Source organism: Alosa sapidissima, chromosome 4 (genome assembly GCF_018492685.1).
Source record: "Alosa sapidissima isolate fAloSap1 chromosome 4, fAloSap1.pri, whole genome shotgun sequence".
Classification (NCBI taxonomy): domain Eukaryota; kingdom Metazoa; phylum Chordata; class Actinopteri; order Clupeiformes; family Clupeidae; genus Alosa; species Alosa sapidissima.
In genome coordinates this window covers 27,319,377-27,343,799 of record NC_055960.1, presented here as the reverse complement: position 1 = coordinate 27,343,799, position 24,423 = coordinate 27,319,377, and the positions used below count along the sequence as shown (strand labels likewise).

Here is a 24,423-nt window from a genome sequence, read left to right as displayed (position 1 = left end):
TAAATAATAAATCAGTAATTACATTATAATTGTATCTATTGGTGTGGGTGTGTGTGGTTTAGTTCTGGACGCAGACAAGACACAAGATGCATGAAATAACTACAAACTAAGCATGTGGATTCAACAGTGAAACATGGCGACCTCTCCCCAAACTTTCTGGAATATTACTGTACACACTTCATTCACATGCGTGCACAGGAGGAGGCGCTCTCTGATTGGCTGATTCTATTATTACTAAATGTCAATCTGGCACTCATGTCAGACCCTTTGTCACACAGCCTTTGCCATTGGTCTGTGTGAGTATATGTGGAAATGGGTAAGTGTCAGAAGAACCCTTAAAGCAACACCAAAGAACTTTTCCTCTGTCGCATGCACTATTTGTTTATCCAACACCGGCTTTGCAAAAAACAATGTCCACAGACAAGGTAGAATATGTTGCATGATTTTATGAAGGTACGATGTATTGCGACATCAGATGCATATCAAATTTGTAGTTTCTTATGTCTCATTCCACCGAACTACAGATCCGCTACCCGATCTGGCAAACTAGTGCGGTTATAGCTGATAGAGGGCCGCGAAGCGAATGCAGAAGTGCCGTTCACCCTGTTACAAGTTGATGAACCACTGAAACGATTTTGGAAATATTATTTTAAGGTACAAAAAACTCTTTATTGTTGCTTTAACTTGAAAAGCGATGCAGTCCAAAATGCATTCCTTATTATTCTAAACTAGAGATTCATCAGACTTAATATTTCACTTGAAATAGATTAGTCTTGATCTATTGTGTCAATAGTTTTAAGCTCATCACATGTGTTTCTCTTAGGGTTACTGCTGTGATCATGTCCTGGTGTCTGGCTGCTCTTTGATACTTCTATTTCACCTTTGCACAGAATGAACCTTGTCTTTATAGCATCTCGTATACGCTGGATCTTGAGGGCGTATATGATTGGGTTAAGGGCCGAGTTGATTTGTGAAACTAGGACTCCCACATAGAACACCTGGCGGGGAATTGTCGACTTTGTCCCATAAAAAGTAATTATGTTCATTAACTGAATTGGGAGCCAGCAGATGGCAAACAAAACCAGAACAAGAACGAGGGACCGGGCCAGCTTCTGCTCCTTGTGATAGTAGGAGTGGGACACTACACTGATGGTACTTCTCAGCTGACGGTGGATAAGTGTGAAAATGCTGCAGTACAGCACGGTCATAACCAGCATGGGGACAAGGAAGAGGGTATAAAAGCTGAAGTAGACCAGGTAGGACATGGACATGACGTTAAGGAACTGGCACTGGGTCCTGTTCTGGGTCATGGTGGTGCGGTTGTTCCAGCCCATGAGGGGAGTGAAGCCAACTGTAGCAGCCGTGAGCCAGCATGCAGTCACCACCCACCAGCAGCGTGAAAGGGTCACCGTGGTCTTGTACCTGTAACAGTCATACAAGAGTGTAAACTTTACTGCACACAAGGAACTATGCAACAAACACATTAGATTCAGGGAGCAACCCCTAAAGACCCTCAGAAGGTTTTACATTTAGAGAACATTTGTATAACATTCTCTAAATGTTTCATTTTGTGGAACCTTTAGCGGACGTTCCTAGAACAATCGGTAACACTTTACTTGAAGGTATCTACATAAGAGTGATATGACACTGTCACTTTCATGACACATGAACCCTAACCCTAACATGTCATGACAAAAACCAAATGACACTTAATGACAGAAGCATTATGTCATAAACGTTTATGGCTTGTTTATAATGTTTGACAGTGTCATGTCACTCTAATGTGGATACCTTAAGTAAAGTGTAACCGAACAATCTCTGAAAGTTGCTTTGTGGAACTTCCAGACAACCATATAGGCAATGTTACCTGAATGTTCTATTACTTACAGGGAAGCTACACCGGGCGCGTAACTGAAGCGTTTCTTTTACGTTGCTACTGCTGCAACAATTAGCTTCCACTATAATCAATGGAAGTAGCTACAGTACACCAGACATGATAGCGGCGCGCACATTAGGGGAAAAAATAGACCAGAGTTATGCGCCCAGTGTAGCTTCCCTGTTAAGGTAACATTTTTGGAACCTTTAACAAATGCTTTATGAATAGAACCATATAGTGGCACCTATAGTTACAGCACAATTGGCACAAATGCCTGTGATATTTTTGCTTTCCAGCATGCATTGCAAGATTTAGTTGCCTCAAATATTTCAGTCTTAGTTTGGCTTTTAAAACACATTTTCCTTGTTTTCTACTCATGGCATTTTGAACAACACAAATGTATTATTAATAGATATGTATTATGCGCCGGACATTTCATAACATTTCATAACTAAACCACACCCAATGTGGACTGGACAAACCCTGAAACTATTCGCCAGTGACCATGCGTTTTAGATTGCCAAAATATAGCCCTACATCTGGAAAGGCAACTTATTCAACTACACAATAGCACACAGAATAACAGGCTAAATAGATGTCTGGTATGTTAACATAATACATTAAGAGTTATTCAGCTACACAATAGGATAAAAAAACATACCTGGGAGGCTGAATAGGCTAAATTAACATAACAAGTCAACGAGTCCAACAAGCAAGTTACCGGTAGGGAAGTTAGCATATAGTTGTCACAAGCCTGAAGCGCCGCCTCGTGGCTGTCGACAGTAATGTTTACTCCTTGGTTTATGTCAGTCAGTATGAATTAACATTTATACTGGCTAAATTACATAAATATATAAGTCACAGGACCAGCCAAGCTATGAAAAAAGTGTGATTAATAGTCCAGAAAATACGGTAACCTCAAGGTCCTGTGGACGTCAGATCTGGTTGCACAGAAACTGTCTTAAAAATGTCTAAAATTATTAAATTAACGCAAATTCAGCAAATCCCCGCAAATTCTGGGCGACCTTGCAATTTTGTCCAAACACCACAACTTTTTCGCAAATTTGACCAATCATCGTAGTTTCCCCGTGAAATTTCACCTACCACAACAGTCCCTTGCGCAGAATATTGAGCCAGGTTCCACACAGACATGGGCATTATTTATTTATATATATTTTAAATACATATTTAATTACTTATTCAATTTTGTAATTTAATTTTGTAAATTGTATTTTGCAGGATTGGAAAAAATCAGATGTAGTTTTGTAGCAAAATGCGTTGAAGGGTTGTATTTAGAGTATTTAATTCCAGTGGTGGAATGTAACGAAGTAGGCTACAAATACTTCGTTACTGTACTTAAGTAAATTTTCCACGTATTTGTACTTTACTTAAGTAAAATTTATAGTGCATACTTTTGACTTTTACTTCGTTAAATTTTACAGCAATTATCTGTTCTTTTACTCCGCTACATTTCTACAACACCATCGTTCCTTTTTACGATACATTTTATGATCAGTTTTTTTTTTCTCTCTGACAAACACGTTTGTTTTACCGGGGGGTTGCTACCAAAGATTCTGGAGCGCTACGTGCATTCTTAGAAACATAAGCTTCTAGTCTAGACCTGGCAAAGCGTGAGCTTGTAGCCATCTGCATTCGGTAGGCTATATTCACCAGACCCATGGCTACACTGTACATGCAACTGTGTTCTTTGCCTTTCTCTGTCTGTTATCTGCAGCGTTAGGGCCTCCTCTCCGATGAGATTGCTATCCGCGGATCAGCGAAGTTACAGGCTATGCCCATGCTTCTGTCACACGTCTGATCATTTGCGGCACAAATGAATGGTAGACTATTAATGAACCGGTGGCCGGAAAAAACGTAACATTTTCCAGATTAGGAAATATTCCTTAATTGTGTGTGATTAAATAAAGATGCATAGCCTACAATTGGGGGGTAGTAACGTGAGCGCTCATTCAATGTCTATGCGTCTGCGCAAGTGAAACTGAACTTAATCATAAAGACACCTTTCTAAGCAACTTTTCTGTTCAATCAGCATAATTGGCATTACGATTCACCCGACGTTTCCCTTGTCTACCCCGTTAAACTTCAGGCTCTCGTGTTTTGCTGAATGATATTACTCAGCAGATCACCCTAGTAGATAACCAGAACTAGATGTTCCGCATAGCGGTACAAAATATGACCGCCGCTCAGTCCTGTACATCCGTTCCGCGAAAATAAATCACACTTCAATTTGTCTCCATATTTTACTCCATCCCCCACTCTTGAAACTTTTGTGTATGCTTGTTTGGCATGCCTGAGTGTGTGTGTGCGGCTGCACAGAAAGTACCCTACTGGTGCTGAAAAGGTGAATAGATTGTAGAATAGCCAAAGAAGATGTAGCATTGTTATAAAACCTTTAAAATCTCTAAACAATTACAAGTAGGGCAGTTCATCACAGTTCATCCATTGCAACTGGATTGATGAAAGGTCACTTACACCTGTAGGCTACATTGTATTTGGGAAAAGCAAAAGATATCAGCATAATGTTATTTATTTATTTATTTATTTTTTATGTATTTTTAAACATAAACATCTCTGTCAGTTCCATGCCGTTTTCAACAGCTATCAAAAACAAAGGTCATTTTTGGATGGATGGATTTTTTGTGAACGTTTCTTCTTCTACATAAGATTTTAGTCATCTTTAGTTCATGTAATACTTTATTGTCAATGCACAAATTAAGTAACAGTAGTCTGAAACGTTATTGTTAATGCACAAATTAAGTAACAGTAGCCTAGTCTGAAACAAAATGCTGTTTTACATCTAACCAGTGGTGCAAATAACTGACATGTCCAAATGGGCCTTGATGAAATGCGTCGCTAGACTGTTCATACACATTTTAACGGGCCAAAGTTGAAGAGCTTTTGTCCGTTATTGTTAGTGCAAATATAGGCTGATTCATGTTCCCTTGCATTGTTTAACTGAGGTCCATGGCTAGTCTGGCTTTCATCAGACCAAGCTCAATCTTTTAAGAAATCAAAAAATAAATAGCGGGCAGATCAGGCTGGGTTCACCCAGCCTAGTCCATAGGCACCCGATATTGTTTAATTTTCCGATTGAGATATACACGCTCTGGCTATTCTAAATGCAAAAATGCATCAGGGAGTTATGACAAAACGGTAACTAACAAACTAAATCCTAATAGAAAGCTGTTAGCTTCCCTAAGCTACAGGTAGGATTATAAGGTAGGCCTATTTACAACATAAATTGTCAATAGGCTATGCTGGCGACACAAATAAAATCTCCTTTGGAAACCAATGGCTTACGCCTTACAGTATCAAGCGGACTTAAACTGTCATATCGTGGCGAAAAGTTGTAATAACATTCACGCAGCTCCATGAGTCAAGGAAAGCGAGAATGAAGTAGCCACTTCTAAATGGGACCCACTACACAGTAGCTTAAGGTGTGTTGCTAAAGCAGCCATAATGAAATGAAGGTGTCATTGTTTGGATACTTCACACACACGTGCTTTTTAATTTCACAGACTACAACTACCAAGCTGGAATCAAAGCACAAGCACCTCTCACACCCTGCACGCACTTAAAACAAAATAAACAGGCGTCTCAGTCTCACGCATGTAGCCTATAGGCAAAACTGTATCAGACCGGTGTAACGTTGGTAAATCTTCCATTGCACAGAATGATTTTGTAGCACGTGCAATAAATGACAGTCGAAAGATACAAACAGTGCTGCTATACATTTGCTTGGTATAACCGCATTTATAGTTTTCTACAAATGCAATAAATCAAATGCCTCCATCACTCAACCAACGCTAACGGTAACATTACCTAGGTCCTTATTGATATTACAAGATTAACGTACCTGCAGTAAAAACCAAGCATGTCCGATAAACATCCTCAGATTTATTTCGGCTTCAAGAAGAAATGTGAATTACACTTCATGTGAACATCGTCCTATCCTTATTAGATGTTCGCTGCGGTAAATTACAGTCCTTGTATGAAGCGTCCATTGTTTTTTCCAACCCACTTTTAACTTCCAACAAAATTACGTCTCACTGCAACGATGCGCCATCTAGTGGACAAACGACTACTTCTCGCCAATACTGAAAATGCAGCCATGATGATGATGATGAATATTTATTTTGGCTTTCTTTTAATCCTACTGATTTTCATTTTTTACCGGGGGGGGGGGGGGCAAATCACAAATGAGTTATTATGAGCCAGGTTGATGTGGGCCCTTGAGACCAACATACCATAAAAGATTCACAGAGAACTGTGTCTGCCCTACCCTCCTTTCGGGGGTCCAGTCCAGCGGGGGGGCTGCAGATGAAAACGAAAAATGACGGTTCCATGCTATCCATGTGGGGGTACATGCCCACCAAGTTTTGTGTACCCCGGTCTCTCAGTGTCCCGGGAATCCTAGTTGGTGTACGTCACTAAATGTACACATAAATGATTTTATTGTAAGCCCCCCCATGAACGAAAGTACACAAAACTTGGCATGCATTCAGAGGGTGTCATAATGATCCTACACTTTTAATTTCGTGCAGTTTTGACCTTGTCAGCCAGAGATATTGAGATGAAAACACCTAATTTTTTGCTTTTTAATTTTTAACTAGGTGGCGCTATACATGAAATAAGTGGTAATGGGATGGGTTGACATGCCCCCTTAAGACCAACATACAAAAAAAAGGTGGACCTCCTAGGCCCTACGGTTCTCGAGATATTCACAGAAAACTGTCTCCGGCCACCTACAGGCCAGTTGGTGTATAGTAACATAAATTAATTTATTGTGTGGCCCCCCATGAACGGAATTCCACAAAACTTGGCGTGCATACAGAGGGTGTCATAATGATCCTACACTTCCAATTTCGTGCAGTTTTGACTATGTTAAGTCTCTGATACCTTCAATTATACCACCTCATTTTTACTTTTTTGTGTTTAACTAGGTGGCGCTATACATGAAATGAGTGGTTATGGAATGGGTTGACATGGCCCCTTGAGATCAACATACAAAAAAAAATGGTCCTCCTAAACCCTACGGTTTTCGAGATATTCACAGAAAACTGTGTCTGCCCTACCCTCCTTTCGGGGGGTCCAATTCAGCGGGGGGGCTACAGATCAAAACGAAAAACGATGGTTCCATGCTATCCATGTGGGGTTACATGTCCACCAAGTTTCGTGTACCCCGGTCTTTCAGTGTCCCGGGAATCATTGACGGAAATTTGGGCATGCGAAAAAGAAAAAAAAAAGAAAAAAAAAGAAAAAATCTGACTAAACCTATATGACCGCCGCTTCGCTGCGCGGCGGTCATAATTACAGTCTCTAGAATTGTAGGTCAGAATGTAAACTGGGCCACAGATGGTAAGCACAATTGCATTAACTTAAAACTATCTAGTCGAGTATAACCTAAAACTAGCTTAATTAAAATGCCACAGCCCATACTGATTTTTCCTTTTAGAATATATATATTAAGAGAATAAATCATTATGCAAATACTTTTACTTCTAATACTTAAAGTACATTTAAAAGCAGGTACTTTTTACTTTTACTTAAGTAGGGTTGTCATTGTGGTACTTTTACTTTTACTAAAGTAAATATTTCTCTGTGTATTTGTACTTTTACTTAAGTACTGAGTTTCAGTACTTCCTCCACCACTGTTTAATTCCTTCGTAATATGTATAGCACAATTTACAGTTTTTTGTAGCCAAGTTGCTTAGCTTACTTAGATAGAAACATCTGACATGCATGACAACTTTAATGGTATGTTACCGACGTGACTGTGTTGATCACCGATGGTGTAACGTAAGGATTTTATTCATGGACTGCTGTTTTCATGAATACATGACTGTTTATAAGATTTTTTATAAATGTGTCTTAATATTGTTTAGCTTGGCTGTAGGGATGGCTGCTACGATTATGAGGTTTTTGGGTGGCTAACTATGATGGGAGCTCCTACACCTAAGCCTACTCGTCGACACATCATTTTCTAAGGGGGTGTTTTGTCTTTACGCAACGGCAGTAGCCTATGCACGGTGTGTAAATGTATGCATACACTGTTACGCTGTCATGAATCAATATTTGCTTGTAAACTGGTATGCTATGTATGGTTTACACTTAGTGACACTTAGTGAGCTCTGAGACTAATGTTACCTCTCCAAGCAATATTGGAGTCCTCCAGTGACAATAATACTTTTAGTGAAAAGAGTAATGGTTGGTGGTGATTAAGATTATGTGGAAGTAATGTAAAATAAAACTAAACAACCTATTCACTATCAGACCTGTGATTTTTTTGTTATTTTAGATGGAGAGAGAGAAGTACGTGCAACTGAGGTGAAAGCAGCCGACTGCTGATGGCAAACATGACCCCAAGGACCACGATGGCATGGACATGGAACATGGATGGGTAGTTTCTGGATGAAGAGGAAGACATGTGCTAGAGGAGGAGAGTAATCTCCCATCATCCTCAGCTGGGTAAGCATGTTTGTGTGTGTGTGTTCGCCCAACTGGGCGTATGCACATTTCTGGTTGTGATGGAGTGTTGCTTATAACAATAATGACAGGGATTATAGTGATAATAGTTTGATTAGATTTGTAATTCAATTTCTAATTTTCTTATCTGACAATTTCTTTATTTTGAGCTTGGTCAAGTCCCATGTCAGGTAGAAAGCATACACTTTGCCTATCCTTCTAACACAGACAGGGACACCAACTCCAGTAGCATTTACACCTCATCGTCTGCTAGGCTTAGATGCACACACACACACACACACACCACGGATCTGGTGTGAATGTGTCGTTAGTGTATCACCTTATTTGTAGGGCAAATGATATCGATAATTATATATTGTATTGAATTATATGCTGTATGGTTGTTAAATGTTTTAATTGTTTATATTTGTGAATGTTAATATGAATTGATGCTTTGTTCATCATGTTAAAGTATTTTGTTGATCTTTGTTATGCTGTTGTCTCGTCATTCTTGTAGTTCTTGTAAACATATGTTTGTTATTTACCTGAAGTTGTTGTTCCTGATTATTTAATGAAATTGTCTTAGACTTATCTAAATAAAATGATTTATTTCCTCTTTCGTAAACCTAACACATGTGCCAGTGTCTCTTATTCTTGTTTTCATAGTAGAATAAAGCACACGGAGAAGCAGTTACCATCTGCCTAGTCTTTATTTCAGCCTTTATCTTTCCTCCCCACAATTGATTTAGCCTCTTCAGAGTACAGTAAGACATCCTATATTTAGCTATGCATCTTGTTTTGATGGTAAAACATCTTAAATTATTATACATGACCATTATATCTGTGTATTTTTGGTCAGATGTCAAACCAGGAAAGGAAAACATCCTACTCTTTAAAAGTTCTACTTGTTACTGCAACTTGCAGTTATGAGTAAATTAATCATAACTTCTGAACCAAAGGTGATAAATTGATTCTGTTTTTTTTTCACTGAGGAGAACACAACACTGTCTATCTTTCACACACTATATCTACAATAGACATTGGGTGAAAAGTAAGATTCATCTTGACAAATTGATATTTTCGTGTTTTTGATGTTGAATTTTGAAGGTATTGTTTAAAAACAATGTGTGTTATACTCAAACTTATTAACTATGATATGTACCATTTTAAAGGGCTAGTACTCCTGATTACAATGGTGGGTATATCTTATCTCTGCCATTAATAACACTTTATTTTAAGGTTCACATGTTAGCCACCAATACATACCTAATTAATTAAGTGACTTGTAAGGCATGTGTTAGGCAACATTAACCATTTCTTAGGTGTGTATTCACAAATTTCTTGTTCATAACGAATTAGGCCTTTACTGTAGTATTGATATAATCTTAATAATGACCTTGTAAGCCTTGATCTCTACATACTAATTAATAGTAAGTACCAAAATAGAATATGTATAACCTACTTGTATACTGTCTGAATAAATCCCAAATAGTAGGAGAACAGTTGTAGAATAAGCAAGTGTATGGCTCAACCTCATTGCTGCATTTCACTGCCCAGGTTGCTGTGTGAAATTGCACTTAATAACTGGGAGATTGGCTCCCATTCTAAAGTGGAAACTGGTTCCTTGGTAGCAAGCACATTATCATCAGTAATACCTCTGCAGAATGTACTTATTAGAATTGGTTCCATATTCTAAAGTCAGGCATTATTATTATTAAGAATTATATGATGGGAACAGTCTAGACTATAACTCCTGGTCAATACAGACATTCTTTACCCTTAATACATTGCTAGTGCATACAATGTTCCTTCAAAATATGGTCCCTGTACTATAGTAGAGGCTGGGTGCAGCAGTCATGTTACAGCAGATATTAAGAAGTCCATTGAGGACCTAAAGGCAAGGGGATACCTTCTCCCAATACTGATAAAATACTAGTCCACTCCGGCAAGTAAATAGCAAATGTTCTTTTGTGTGATTTCTTTACTGCTACTGTAGTTTTCAGGCAAATAGGCCTGCTGTGTACAAGTTTTTGATATGTGGTAGGTGGGTCCCGTTTCAAAGAAGACCACCACAGATGTGTTGAATGACAATTCTTTTGCCCTTTTTATTTGTTTAAAAGACGTGTTTTTATCCTGTCAATTCTAGTTAAAACTAGCTTTTGCTAGTTATGCACATTGTCATACATTAAACCAAAAAAATGGTTGTCTACTATTTGTAGTTGGATGCAATATCTAGAGTAAAATGTATACCCAGTAGGGGGCGGTAGTTGCCAATTCTTCTGACGAATTGTATATAGTTAGCCTACTTCATTAGTACTTTCCTGCGTGAGTTGGAACTCGCTCTTTTTTACCCGAGGAGGCTACGAGAGAAAGCATGTTAAGCTGTTGTGTATATTAAGAACATTTCCTGGTAAATAGCTTTTCCACACAGTAGTTGAGTGAGTTAAAGTGAGTGTTTAATATGCTGTTAGAAACGTGATATGTTTGTGCTATAGGTGCTAATGAAGTTTGAGGATTATTCGTCCACATTTGCTGTAACTACTATAATTTGCTGTAACTGCTGAAGATGTAAGTGAGATCTTGAAACTACTTTTTATTTTGATATTAGACATGTTAAGTGTTGTTATCCATTTCTAAGACTGTGTGTATGTTTGTTTGGTTTTAGAAAGTACTGTAAGCCCACTGCCGTATTTTAGTTAGAGAGAACAAAGCTTCAACATTACCAATTCATGCTAACGTATTTTGGTTGAATGCCAGAGACTATTTCTGGTTACTAGCTGCTACCTACACACTGGTGAATAAACTTAAAGAAAGAATCCTAACTCCTTTGTGTCCTATGTGGTTGAACTTCCATAGGCTACATCTATTAAGGTCTGAACAAAATCTCTTTCCACTTCAGGAAATTACACAAACTCAGCCAGCTGCTAGCTAGCTAGCCAGCTAACTAAACTGTTTAAATTATTAAAATTTACCTCGGGATGACTAAAGTCTATCTATATATCCATCTATCTATCTACCTGTGCGCACACCTTGGAAACTAGATGATAATGATGGTGGTAGTTGTGAATAGTAGCAACCAAAGTCTGCAGTACCATCACAGAGGCTAGATAATAGCAGAGCCCGTGTACATTCTCTGCTACTAGTGTTTCTTAATGCAGCTTCTGCTGTGTAACGTAGTTAGCGTTAATCGTTTCACAACAGCGACACCTCTGTTCAAGAGAATATTGCAACTGGTGTTGTGACCACGACGCGCGAGTATAAATGGTTACGGCGCTTCTGTGACGTCACATTGTTGCGCTACCGGTCGGGTGCGTCGAGTATGTGGAACGTTTAACATTCATTCCTACTGGCGCGCCTGATAGTGACTGCTGTTGTCGCGGCAAGCTTAGGCCTATGCTCCTGTCTCTACATAGGCACGGTGTAGACTAGACCTACATGCTATGTCGCTGATTTTCTGTAATAAATGCAGCCTGTAGCATAGGCTACTTCGGCAAACCCAGACCGGTCGTGGCATCAGTTTCACTTTTAAAACGCAACAGTGTAGCGAGAGGGAGAGTGCGGGCTATTTAATTTGCAGCATGACAGACGAACTCCCATTGTGAGCGCAGTGGCATCTTTAGTAGGCCTAACATTTTTCATTATTATTTTCCCCCAGCAATCAGTACAAATAAGCATCGGTAAATATAACAATTAATCAAGATAGATTTGGCCAAAAGTGGGCCCCCTTTGCGGTCGTGGGCCCGGAGCGACCGCCCCCCCGCTCCCTTTGCTTATGTCCATCAGCTATTTATTTGACAAAACTCAGGGTTTTTACTAACCAGCAGTCTGTCTGCCAGCTCTTTATTTTGCTTATATCTCAGGTCTTTATAGCCTAGAAATCTAGACGCACCCTAGCGGCGGCAAATTAATTTGCTCAGCCTGTACGTCTAGTAGCAAACCATAGGGATTTCTATTGGCTGACACCATGGACGTCATCCAATCACAGCGCTCTATTTTGTTAGAGAGTCTTAAGGCGGGCTTAACAGGATGACGACAGTCCTGCGACAGTGAACAACAAGGAAGGTGGCAATGGCGAACGAAGAGCGGTTGTTTGAATCGGCGTTGGCATCAACTTTGGAGGAGTTGGACTTGTGCTTTTCTTTGAAAGTTGAGCAACACAATGCACTTAAGTCATTCCTTTCGAAGAAGGATGTATTTGCCGTTTTGCCGACCGGATACGGTAAAAGTTTACTTCCCCGTTCACTGTTTTCATCGCTCTGGCCACGTCATCCTGCTCTTTGTTCTGATTGGTCGTAGTGTTGGCCTATTGCATGCCTAGGCAGTTTGAAAGACAATTCTCTGCCCGCCTCTTGGATTAAGCGAAGTGAATGGGTCGATTCCAGACTATACATTTCAATGATATAGGATGGCCCGCCAGGCTAAGGTTTTTATGTTTGTTTTGCTGATAGATCAGGACATAGGAAACACAGACACAACCAGGTTTTGAATGATGAATGGTGGTAATTCATTTGAATGGTGGGCAAAGTAAAGGTAATTTAGGAACTTGGTAAAATCAACTTGCCAATTTAAGATCATGGGCAAGATCTTTAGCGAAAACATTAATGAATTAGCTCAATACTACCCCATGCCACACAATAGCTATAATTTATGCACAAGAACTTGCCAGACTCTGAGTGAAGAAGATCACCACAAAGCAGAAGGATAGGCAGCTGTATTTTCACTTGACTTGGCTAACACTGTATATAGCACAGCGGTTCCCAGTTTATTCTCGCCTACCACCACCTTTATCCTGACTTGGCTCGTGTACGGTACCCCCGTCCGACACATAAAAACGCAACACATTCTAATGATACATTCCAGGCATCATGTTTAGTTAGCCACCCTACATGATAGCATGTATTCCTGTCAAACTGGATGGTGGTGTTTAAAGAGAAACTATGCAGTTTTGGCAATTTCTTCACTGTTTTCTCGCTTTTTGCTTGCAGGTTTCTCTGCAGAGCTCCCCCTACAGCTTCAGAGTATATATTTTTTTCCACACTCTTTAATTGGTTAGTCTGCCGTTTTCACTTTCCCTGTTCCTCTGACAACGGTTTATGACCGCCGATAGCTAAGCGGTCATATAATCATACTGTATAATGATTGTCAAAGTTTTTTTTTTTTTCCGTCATCTACTTCCTGAAATTTTGGTCAACAATACCCGGGACACCGAAACACCGGGGCACATGAAATTTGGTGGGTATGTAGCCCCACTAGACTTTTACGGAAAAAATTTGTTTGGTCCCCGGGGGCCACTCCCCCTACGCGCTGGGCCCCCCGAAACTAAATGCAGTTTTTCCTAAATAACTACCTGAACCGTGGCACCGAGGATGAAGACATTTTTATGGTATGTTGGTCTCAAGGGCCCACATCAACCTAGCCCATAATCACTCATTTGTGATTTTCACCCCCCCGGTAAAAAATGAAAATGCAATATCATTCTGCTTTAATCGCCCCTCTCTTCAGTTAAGATGTTCAGAACTGCACCAAATTTTATGTGTATGATTAACCTGGCATTCTCTGGGGGTATGGCAAGTTTCGTAGAATTTCATCCATGGGGGGGTCTAAAAAAATGTAAGTTATGTGTACATTTAGTGACTGTACACTCATTGGCCTGTAGATGGTGGTGCACACATATACACACGCACACACACACACAGGCACGCACATACTATCGGCATCGGCAATTAGAACGGCCGATACATAATTACAAATTCAGTAGGATTAAAGGAAAACCAAATATTCATCATCATCATCATGGCTGCATTTCCAGTAAAGTCAAAGTCAAAGTCAGCTTTATTGTCAATTTCTTCACATGTTCCAGACATACAAAGAGATCGAAATTACGTTTCTCACTATCCCACGGTGAAGACAAGACATATTTTACCAATTTAGGTCCACAGACAAAAATAACATTCAAGTAAACAAAAAAGTAAGTAAATAAGTAAATAAAAAAGTAAGTAAATAAGTAAATAAGAGGGCACATATAATAATGAAAAAATAAGAGCAGCAAAATGTGGTTGAAATTGTGCATAGACAGTCAATAAAAATACTAGTGCAAATTCAGGCCAATAAAAGGCTTGGGTAGTTCTGTTTGACCTAAGTAAGAAGAAAGTGGCATAGTGGTGCAAGTTATGTAAGAGCAGCAGAAGTGTTGTGTTTTCAGGACAACAACACCAGTTGTAAAGTGTACAAGTGTGCAAGTGTGCAAGTGGAGTAGTGCAGGCGGCCATTTTGGGTCCAATGTCCAGGATGTTATGTAGCTGAGGGTGGAGGGGGGAGAGGAGGGAGAGAGTTCAGCATCCTTACGGCTTGGTGTATGAAGCTGTTGGTGAGTCTGGTAGTGCGGGAGCGCAGGCTTCTGTACCTCTTCCCAGAGGGCAGTAGATCAAACAGATTGTGAGCGGGGTGACTTGCATCACTCACAATTTTGGTCGCCTTGCGGGTGAGGTGGGTGGTGTAAATGTCCTTCAGGGAGGGGAGTGAAGCACCAATAATCCTTCCAGCTGTGTTCACTATGCGCTGCAGGGCTTTCCTGTTGTATTCAGTGCAGCTTCCGCCCCACACAGCGATACAGCTGGAGAGGATGCTCTCGATGGTGCCTCGGTAGAATGTGGTCATGATGGCTGGTGGAGCACTTGCTCGCCTGAGTTTCCGCAGGAAGTACAGGCGGCGCTGAGCTCTCTTCGCCAGTGATGCAGTGTTGGTGGTCCAGGAGAGGTCTTCACTGATGTGCACCCCCAGGAATTTGGTGCTGCTCGCTCTCTCCACCACAGCACCGTCGATGGTCAGTGGCAGGTGTTGGGTGTGACCTCTCCGGAAGTCAACAACAATCTCTTTGGTCTTGCTGACGTTCAGCAGGAGGTTGTTGTCCCTGCACCACGTGGTCAGATGGTCGACCTCCAACCTGTATTGAGTCTCGTCGCCCTTGGTGATGAGACCCACCAGAGTTGTGTCGTCAGCAAATTTCACTATGTGATTGTTGCTGTAGGTTGCAGTGCAGTCATGCGTCAGCAGGGTGAAGAGCAGCGGACTGAGCACGCAGCCTTGGGGGGCCCCTGTGCTCAGTGTGATGCTGCTTGAGGTATTGTTGCCAACACGTACTACTTGGGGCCTCTGACAGAGGAAGTCCAGTAGCCAGTTGCAGAGGTAGGTACTGAGTCCCAGTTTGTCAAGTTTGCAGATGAGTTGTTGTGGTATTATGGTGTTGAATGCAGAACTGAAGTCTATAAACAGCAATCTCACATATGAGTCTCTTTTTTCCAGGTGGGTGAGGGCTGGGTGGAGGGCAGAGCAGATTGCATCCTCTGTAGACCGCTTGGCTCGGTATGCAAACTGGAAGGGGTCCAGGGTGGGGGGGAGAATGGCTTTGATATGTGACATGACAAGCCGCTCAAAGCACTTCATGATGATGGGTGTCAGTGCCACAGGGCGGTAGTCATTGAAGCAGGATGGAGCAGTTTTCTTCGGCACAGGTATGATGGTGGCAGCTTTGAAACATGATGGGACGATGGCTTGCTTCAGGGAAGTGTTAAAGATGTCTGTGAAGACATCCTTAAGCTCCCCTGCACAGTCCTTCAGCGCACGACCTGGGATGTTGTCTGGACCTGTTGCCTTACGGGTGTTGATAGCAGCAAGTGTCCTCTTCACGCTGTCGGCAGAGAGGCACAGGGGCTGCTCATGTAGAGGGGGATGGGTCTTCTGTGGGCAGGTGCTGTTTTGTGCTTCAAAGCGAGCAAAGAAGCGGTTCAGGTTGTTGAGCAGAGGGATGTTGCTCTCACAGCTCTGTGGCGCGGGCTTGTAGTCCGTGAGGGCCTGAATGCCCTGCCATAGGCTTTGTGAGTTCCTGCTGTCTTTGAAGTGGGTGGTTATCTTGTGAGTGTATTCCTTTTTTGCTTCCTTGATGCCACGGGACAGGTTGGCTCTCGCTGTTTTCATGCCAGCTTCATCCCCAGCTCTGTAGGCTTTGTCTCTGGCCCTCAGCAGCCTGAGGACATCCCCTGTCAGCCATGGCTTCCAGTTAGCCCGAGTGATGATGTCTTTTGTGTGGGTCACATCATCGATGCACTTGGTGATGTAAGAGGTTACAGTGTCTGTATACTCCTCTATGTCTGTCCGGTTGTTGTAAGTGGCTGCCTGCTTAAACATTTCCCAGTCTGTTGTGTCAAAGCAGTCTTGAAGAGCATCGGAGGCTCCCTCAGGCCACACTTTTACCTGCTTACGAACCGGTTTGTTCGCTTTTACCCTTTGTCTGTATGCGGGCATTAGCATAACAGTGATATGGTCTGAAAGTCCAATGTGGGGGAGGGGGGTGGCTTTGTATGCTCCTTTGTGTGTAGTGTAGACCAGGTCCAGGATGTTATCTCCTCTTGTTGGAAAATCAACATGCTGGTGTAGCTTTGGAAGTACAGTTTTGAGATCAGCATGGTTAAAATCTCCAGTGAAGATGGTGAAACCGTCTGGGTGTGCTGTCTGTTGTTCACTGACAGCCTGGTACAGTTCACTAAGAGCCGCGTTCTTATCGCTGTTGTTGTTGGTAGGCGGGATGTATACTGCGACTAGCAGAATCGCAGTAATTTCCCTTGGCAGGTAAAAAGGACGGCACTTTATGATCATAAACTCTGCCAGTGGTGAGCAGTGTTTGCATACTACTACAGTGTCCCGGCACCATTCGTCACGGATGTAAACACAGATTCCTCCTCCTCGTGATTTACCTCCCTTTACAATGGCCCTGTCTGCTCGATAGCATGCTAGCTGCTCCAGTTGTACAGCAGAGTCCGGAATGTTGTCATTTAACCAAGTCTCAGTGAAGACGAGCACACAGCAGTTACTTACTGTCCGGTTCGTTGATCTCAGCAGTCGTATGTGATCCATTTTGTTGTCCAGTGATCGTACATTTGCCAGGAGAATGGATGGTATTGCTGGGCGAGTTGGGCTGGCCGCTAGCCTGGCCCGGACGCCTCCGCGCTTGCCCCTCTTCTGCTTCCTCGCACACCGCTTCCGACGCTTTCTTTCCGGGGGAGAACGGAAAGTATATTGGCGATACGTAGTCGTTTGTCCACCAGATGGCGCATCGTTGCAGTGATACATAATTTGGTTGGAAGTTAATCTAAAGTGGGTTGGAAAAACAATGGACGCTTCCTACAAGGACTGTAGTTTACCGCAGAGAACGTCTAATAAGGATAGGACGATTTTCACATGAAATGTAATTCCCATTTCTTCTTGAAGCCGAAATAAATCTGAGAATGTTTATCGGACATGCTTGGTTTTTACTGCAGGTATGTTAATCTTATAATATCAATAGCTATAGGACCTAGGTAGCCTACAATAATGTTACCGTTAGCATTGGTTGAGTGATGGAGGCCAATTTGATTGCATTTGTAGAAAACTATGCGGTTATACCAAGCAAATTGATAGCAGCACTAATTGTATCTTTCGACTGTCATCTCATTTGCTTATGACCATAACCTAGGCTATAGACAAGTGCTATTTCAAGAAAAAGTCCTTGTATATGGGTCTAGAGGCATTTCTTAGTCAAAGTTGGGAACAGGACTTTTTATCATAATTAACATGTGCTGAATCCAACTAGCCCTGTTCCCAAGCAGATTTTTTCAGTTTTTGACCATCTAATTAGCATAAACAAAATGGCTGCCAAAATGGCGATTTTGGGCACTTTCTTCGGACGGGCATCATTATACCATGTAAATAAATTAATATTGTTCACATCTGTGCATCTCAGAAATCTCCCGTGGGCAATAAATAAAAAGTAAATGCTATGAAAAATATAAAAATGCAAAAAAAACTATTATTATACTAATTAGCCTTATTATCACCTTATTATACTCTTGACTATGTTTACGGTCCTCTTTGGCAAAGAGTGTGGCCTGACTTCATTGGTAAACATCTTCTTCGTGGTGGGTGGACACATGTTTGGAGTTTAAAATCATTGGAGTTCCTTTGAACTAATCACGAACAACCGTAGAAATATCAGTATGTTTATATGTATATAATATATGTTTAAGTGTAATAAAGTGTGTACATTTATAAATATAAATAGAATACTATGGGTGGGATAGGGGCAAAATGTTCGCTTCCTTGTTGTCCCTGTGAAGGTTGCCATCGACATGGACACCTCATTAGGCACAGGCAAGGAGGCACCGGGGGGGAGGGGGTGTTGATGGAGGGGTGTGAGGAACCAGTGATGCGCTGAGAAGTTTTCACCATCCTCTGCCGTCCTTTCCAGTCGGAGGCAGAGCAGTTGCCATACCATACTGTGACACAGTTGGTGAGGATGCTCTCAATGGTGCAGCGGTAGAGGTTTAGAAGTTCACCAGGATCTGAGGAGAGAGGTTATGTTCTTTAGTCTCCTCAGGAAGAAGAGATGCTAGTGAGCCTTCTTGATCAAGGTAGAGGTGTTGAGGGTCCACACAGAGAGGTCCACACAGATGTGGACACCCAGAAAGATGAACTGGTGACATGCTCCTCTTCAGTCCTGTTGATGAGGATGGGGCTTTGTGTGCTAGCTTTTGACTTCCTGAAGTCCACAATGAGGTCTTTGGTCCTCTTGGTGTTGAGAGCCAGGTTGTTGTCGGTGCTCCGCGATGTTAGGTGCTGGACCTCCTCCCTGCAGGCTGTCTCATTATTGTTGCTGATGAGAGCAATCACCATAGTGTTGTCTGCAAACTTGACAATGGTGTTAGAGCCATGTACAGGTATGCAGTTGTAGGTGAAGAGGGAGTAAAGGAGGGCTCAGCACACGCCAGTGTTCAGGGTGAGGGTTGAGTGGGTGAGGTGAGGTTATCTAATCTAACAGACTGCAGTCTGTTGGTTAGGAAGTCCAGAATCTAGTTTCAGAGGGAGGTATTGATGTCCAGTTCACTGAGTTTGGTGATCAGTTTGGAGGGGATAATGGTGTTGAATGCTAATTTTACTAACACAAATGTTATGAAGAAATATGGGTAACACTTTATGGTAAAGGTACATGAATTATCATGAATTCATGCATGAATTAACTCATGATTTATGCATTACTTCATTCCTTTATATCCTATGAATCATCAGGAATTGACATGAATTCATATACTCTCATTCATGATGACCTCATGTATGAACAACACATTAAAGCATTAGGTGTGATGGGTATATCATTATGATTTATGATTTCTTAAGCATGATAATCATGATTACATGAATTTTAGGATAATTGCTCATGCATTCATCATGTCTTTGGCCCCTCAAATAAAGTAGTGAATAATGACATGTGTTTAGAGAACTCCAAAGTTATGTTCAAATCAGAATTTGAGCAGTGATGACCACATTTTTGGCAGAAAAATAAAGTCATGATCATAATGATGTGCCCACCATACCTAATACTTTAGTAATGTGTTCATGTATGAGGTCACAAATGACAAACTATGAACTCAGTAAATTCCTGATGATTAATTAGATATTAATGAATGAAATAATACATAAATCATGAATTAATTAATGTACCCTTACCGTAAGTGTTACCGAAATGGGTAAAGGCCTGTGTAACTTACTCCGAGACTACATACATTACCAACCCAATTCGCTTCAATTATGTAAATGTAATGTAAATCAGGTTTTATGGTTTTTAAGTATACTTGGGTATACAAGGAATTTGGTCTCTGCATGTATCCCATCCGTGAATTAGTGAACACACAGGTAACACATTGAAGCACACATTAACCTGGAGCAGTGAGCTGCCTTGCTACAGTGATGCTCGGGGAGCAGTGAGGGGTTAGGTGCCTTGCTCAAGGGCACTTCAGCCGTGGATGTGGGCATGGGAGACTAGTGCTCAACCTTTCCACCACCCACATTTCTACTACTGGTCGGGGATAGAACCGGCAACCCTTTGGTTTCAAGCCTGAAGACCTAACCAGTAGGCCACAATTTTAAACTTTACATTTCATCACTACACATCTTTCTTGACCCTCAAAAAACATAAGTCTCATTCGTCAAATACCGTGTGCCTGCTCAGTTATAAAATTTTAACAATTACATTTTTCAAAGGTTTTTTCAGGTAATTAACATGGGCATACTAGATTTTTTTTTCTGTATCCTTGATCTATTGACCAAGGAAGATTTCTGTGAACAATATGAATTAATTTACATGGTATAATGACATCCGCCCAATGAAAGTGCCCAAAATCCCCATTTCGATGGTCATAAACTCAAAATTCAGCTTGGGAACAGGGCTAGTTGGATTCAGCACACCTTAATTATGCACACCTTATATGTGCCTCTAGGAAGCACATATCTCAAAAATATCACCTGTCTACTACTAACAGGAGCTAAGTGAGTTAGCCACAACACGTTCGCTACGTGATGGTTTTTTAATGGAAAATATATAGGCTACCTGAAAGATAACCTGTCTATGATGCATCCTAAACACCGGGCTGGGACATTTCTGCTCAAAGTCTCAAAAAGCATCTGAGTCAACGTTCATTCCCAAACACCCATATAGGCTACTTCAACCCTCTATTTTCAAAAGTGATTCAAGTAAGGAAGAGCATGGCCCAAAGTAAAGTAACTAGGACTGAAACTACATAAATTCGTCAAAGTGAATAATTTGTGTCAACTCGCCGCAATGTAGATTTATTAACGCACCCGTGATGATCTACATCTCCATTTAAACCAAATGTTTTAGAGCGCACTTGAAAGATGTATCCAGGGCAGGGCTGTACCTACACATATTTGTACGTGCTACAAAAATCATTCTTTGCGATGGATGATTGTACGTTACACCGGTCCGATACAGTTTTGCCTATGGCTACCGTGAGACTGAGATGCTTTTTGTTTGTTCGAAGTGCGTGTTTAGGGTGTGAGAGGGGAGTCGATGTGCTTTGATTCCAGCTTGGTAGTTGTAGTCTATGCGATTAAAAAACACGTGTGTGTGAAGTATCCAAACAATGATAACGCTTTCATTATGGCTGCTTTAGCCACAGACCTTGAGCTACTGTACAGTGGGTTGGGTTCCATTTAGAAATGTCCACTTCATTTGCGCCTTCCGTGATTAACACAGCTGCGTGAAATGTATTACTACTGATATGCAAAACGATTAACTTTTCGCCAAGAGGTGGCAGCTTTTTAAGTCCGCTTGATACTGTAAGCCATTGGTTCCCAAAGGAGATTTTATTTGGGTCGCCAGCATAGCCTAGTGACCATTTATGTTGTGTAATAGGCCTAGCATAGGGCCTACCTTATATAGTTTGTTAACAGTCACGGTTTTGTCATAACTCCTCTATGCATTTTTGCATTTAGAATAGCTCTGAAACCGGGGGGCGAACACGTCGCAGGGGGGGCGCCAGTGCGTGGATATCTCAATCGCAAAATTAAACAATATTTCTATCGGGTGCCTACCATGGACTATATACGACGGAGTATTAGGGCCACACATGAAGAAAAAAATATTTTTGCCATGGCGAGATTAAACTCAACATGTTGACTTTAAAGTCGCCATGTCGACATTAAACTTGACATTTCGAGAATAAAGTTGAAATATCATATCTACTTTAATCTCGACGTGTCGACTTTAAAGTCGACATGCTGACATTAAACTTGCAATACAGTTTAAACATAGCATACACAGTTTAAGCTAGCCTACACTAACACACAATATGTTACATGAATAATGGGCTTCAAATCAAATAGGTGTTATTTCTACGACGGAGTATTAGGGCCACAGATGAAGGAAATGTTTTTTTGCCATAACGAGATCAAACTCGACATGTCGATTTTAAAGTCGCCATGTCGACATTAAACTCGACTTTTCGAGAAAAAAATTGAAATGTAAGATCGACTTTAATCTCGACGTATCGACTTTAATGTCGCCATGTGCAGAGAGTGACGGCCTGTGGGTCATGAAGGGCAGTTATTTGGATGTGCAGTGGCCTTACCCACGTAAAACAGAGTGAAATAACATTTTGTATAGAAACATTATATCATTGGATACATATATTTTTCTAGCTATTTAGCCTAAACGACATAGTGCATAGTATTTCCATAACCGCAAGACAGCACTTCACGATGACGGCAATGAGTAGTTAACAGACAAGACGCAATCTATCGGAATATCTGCAATCTAGCAATCTGTGTATGAGTATGATGATAAAATGTGTATGAACAGTCTAGCTACGCATTTCATGAAAGCCCTTTTAGACACAGTTATTTGCATTGACAATAAAGCTGAATATCATATGAACTAGATGACTAAACTTATGCATATGTAGAAGAAGAAACATTCACAAAAAGCATGACATGACCTCTCTTCTTGATAGCTGTTGAAAACTGCATGGAACTGACAGGGATTGTTTTGTTTAATAATAAATAAATAGATAAATTATTAAATAAATAAAACATTATGCTGCTACCTTCTGCTTTTCCCAAATACAATGTAGCCTACAGGTGTACCTTTCATCAGTCCAGTTGCAATGGATGGACTGTGATGAACTGCCCTACTTGTGATTGTTTAGAGATTAGCGGCCCGCACACACACATTCCAAACAAGCATACACAAAAGTTTCAAGAGTGGGGGATGGAGTAGGTTGGATCGGACAGGCCTGCCCCCACTGCTTAAAAAAATCCTAGATGAAACACTGGAACTCTGGATTCCCAGGGTATCATTAAAGGAAAATTCCGGTAAAAGTCCCTTTTCTGGTTTGTTTTGGATGAACTAGAGTGGTGGACACCGAAATTTTGACGATTGGTCCTGTCTCAACCTTTCTGACTCGTTTTGAATCGCCTTTGACTACTCAGAGTGGCTGCCAACAGGCATACTGTAGGCTACTCAAACATGTCCTAAAACAACCCTTAACGTTCGTTTTCTTAACTGCAACTCACCGAGTGGTTAGTGGTGTTGACACTTAAGACAGGGCACAGTACAACATACACTACAACAACAAATAAATAGGTATGCACATTTAAACATGAAATTGAATTATATTTAACAAATGAAACAGACTTCCACACATCCAGCACTTTACATTCAGCTTATAATTTTGCTTACTATTACTGGTGAAGTGGTATTTGGATTACTACTGTAATCATGATTAACTTTTTTGTATGAAAATTCAATAGAAAACTGGCAACCTTTCAATGGTCATTGGCCATACAGGCCCCACCTTACCTGAGAGGGATGGCCACACGTAGGAACCGATCCACTGCAATGGCCAGCTGGGAGAAGACAGATGTTTGGGTCAGAACAATTACCACCGAACAAAAGGCCACACAGCCATGGAAGGACAAATGGATCCGGCCATCTCCCAGAATCCGCATTGGCACCACCACGGCCCCCACCAGGAAGTCGGCTACGGCCAGAGAGGCGATGAAGCAGAAGGTGGGCTGCCGCCGCACGGCACCACACTTCCACAGTGCCCAGATTACCAGCAGGTTACCAAGGCAGCATGCCACACCGATCAGGACCTCAAGCACGGTGTAGACCAGTTCTGATTTGCTTGCCATAAAGAGATGTTGAGAGGGCCAGAGAGACAGAGATGCAGTGTGTGGGGAAACTTGAGAGTAAAAAGGGAACAGTGAAGACAAAATATACAGAATGTGCAAGGAGGAACATGATTTACTTGATTACATCAACAGGAAGGCCTTTTCAGTTCACACATCCTGGGTTAGTAGTCTTGACCAATAATGTATGATCACACCAAGTGCAAAGTAAACCCTTTTCACAAGGGCGGCCATAACTGCCATAACTGATTCAACAACTGTTGCCTACTGTCACACAACAACAAAAAAAACTAAATATTTGTTATATTTTTTGGGGCTTTTATTCCTCTAATCAGGGGAGAGAGTGACATGAGGCGAGTGGGAGAGATATAGGGGTGGGATCGGGAAATGATCCGGGGAGGACTCAAACCCGGGTGCCTGTGGCCACGAATAGCACAATATGGTTCGGGAGCTGTAACCAATTGTGCCACAGGTAGCACAGATATGAACAGATTTGTGAAGATGCAGGAGGTCAGTCAGCTGAGACGTTCGAGTGAGTGAGCTAT

At 41.4% G+C, this 24,423-nt stretch overlaps 1 protein-coding gene across 1 annotated transcript; it reads right to left on the bottom strand.

The window, feature by feature from the left end:
* Positions 1–565: 565 nt before the first annotated feature.
* Positions 566–23,980, bottom strand: LOC121706798 (adenosine receptor A1-like). Its single transcript, XM_042088824.1, has 2 exons — positions 23,547–23,980; positions 566–1,422 (listed from the first exon to the last, which is right to left on the bottom strand). The coding sequence occupies exons 1-2, from the start codon at positions 23,879–23,881 to the stop codon at positions 768–770; spliced, it is 990 nt and encodes a 329-aa protein (XP_041944758.1). The 5' UTR covers positions 23,882–23,980; the 3' UTR covers positions 566–767.
* Positions 23,981–24,423: the final 443 nt, after the last annotated feature.

Coding starts and splice junctions, on each gene's coding strand:
- LOC121706798 (XM_042088824.1), bottom strand. CDS start 23,881: ATGGCAAGCAAATCAGAACTGGTCTACACCGTGCTTGAGGTCCTGATC. Junction 1,423..23,546: donor CGTGTGGCCATCCCTCTCAG/GTAAGGTGGGGC, acceptor TGACTGTTACAG/GTACAAGACCACGGTGACCC.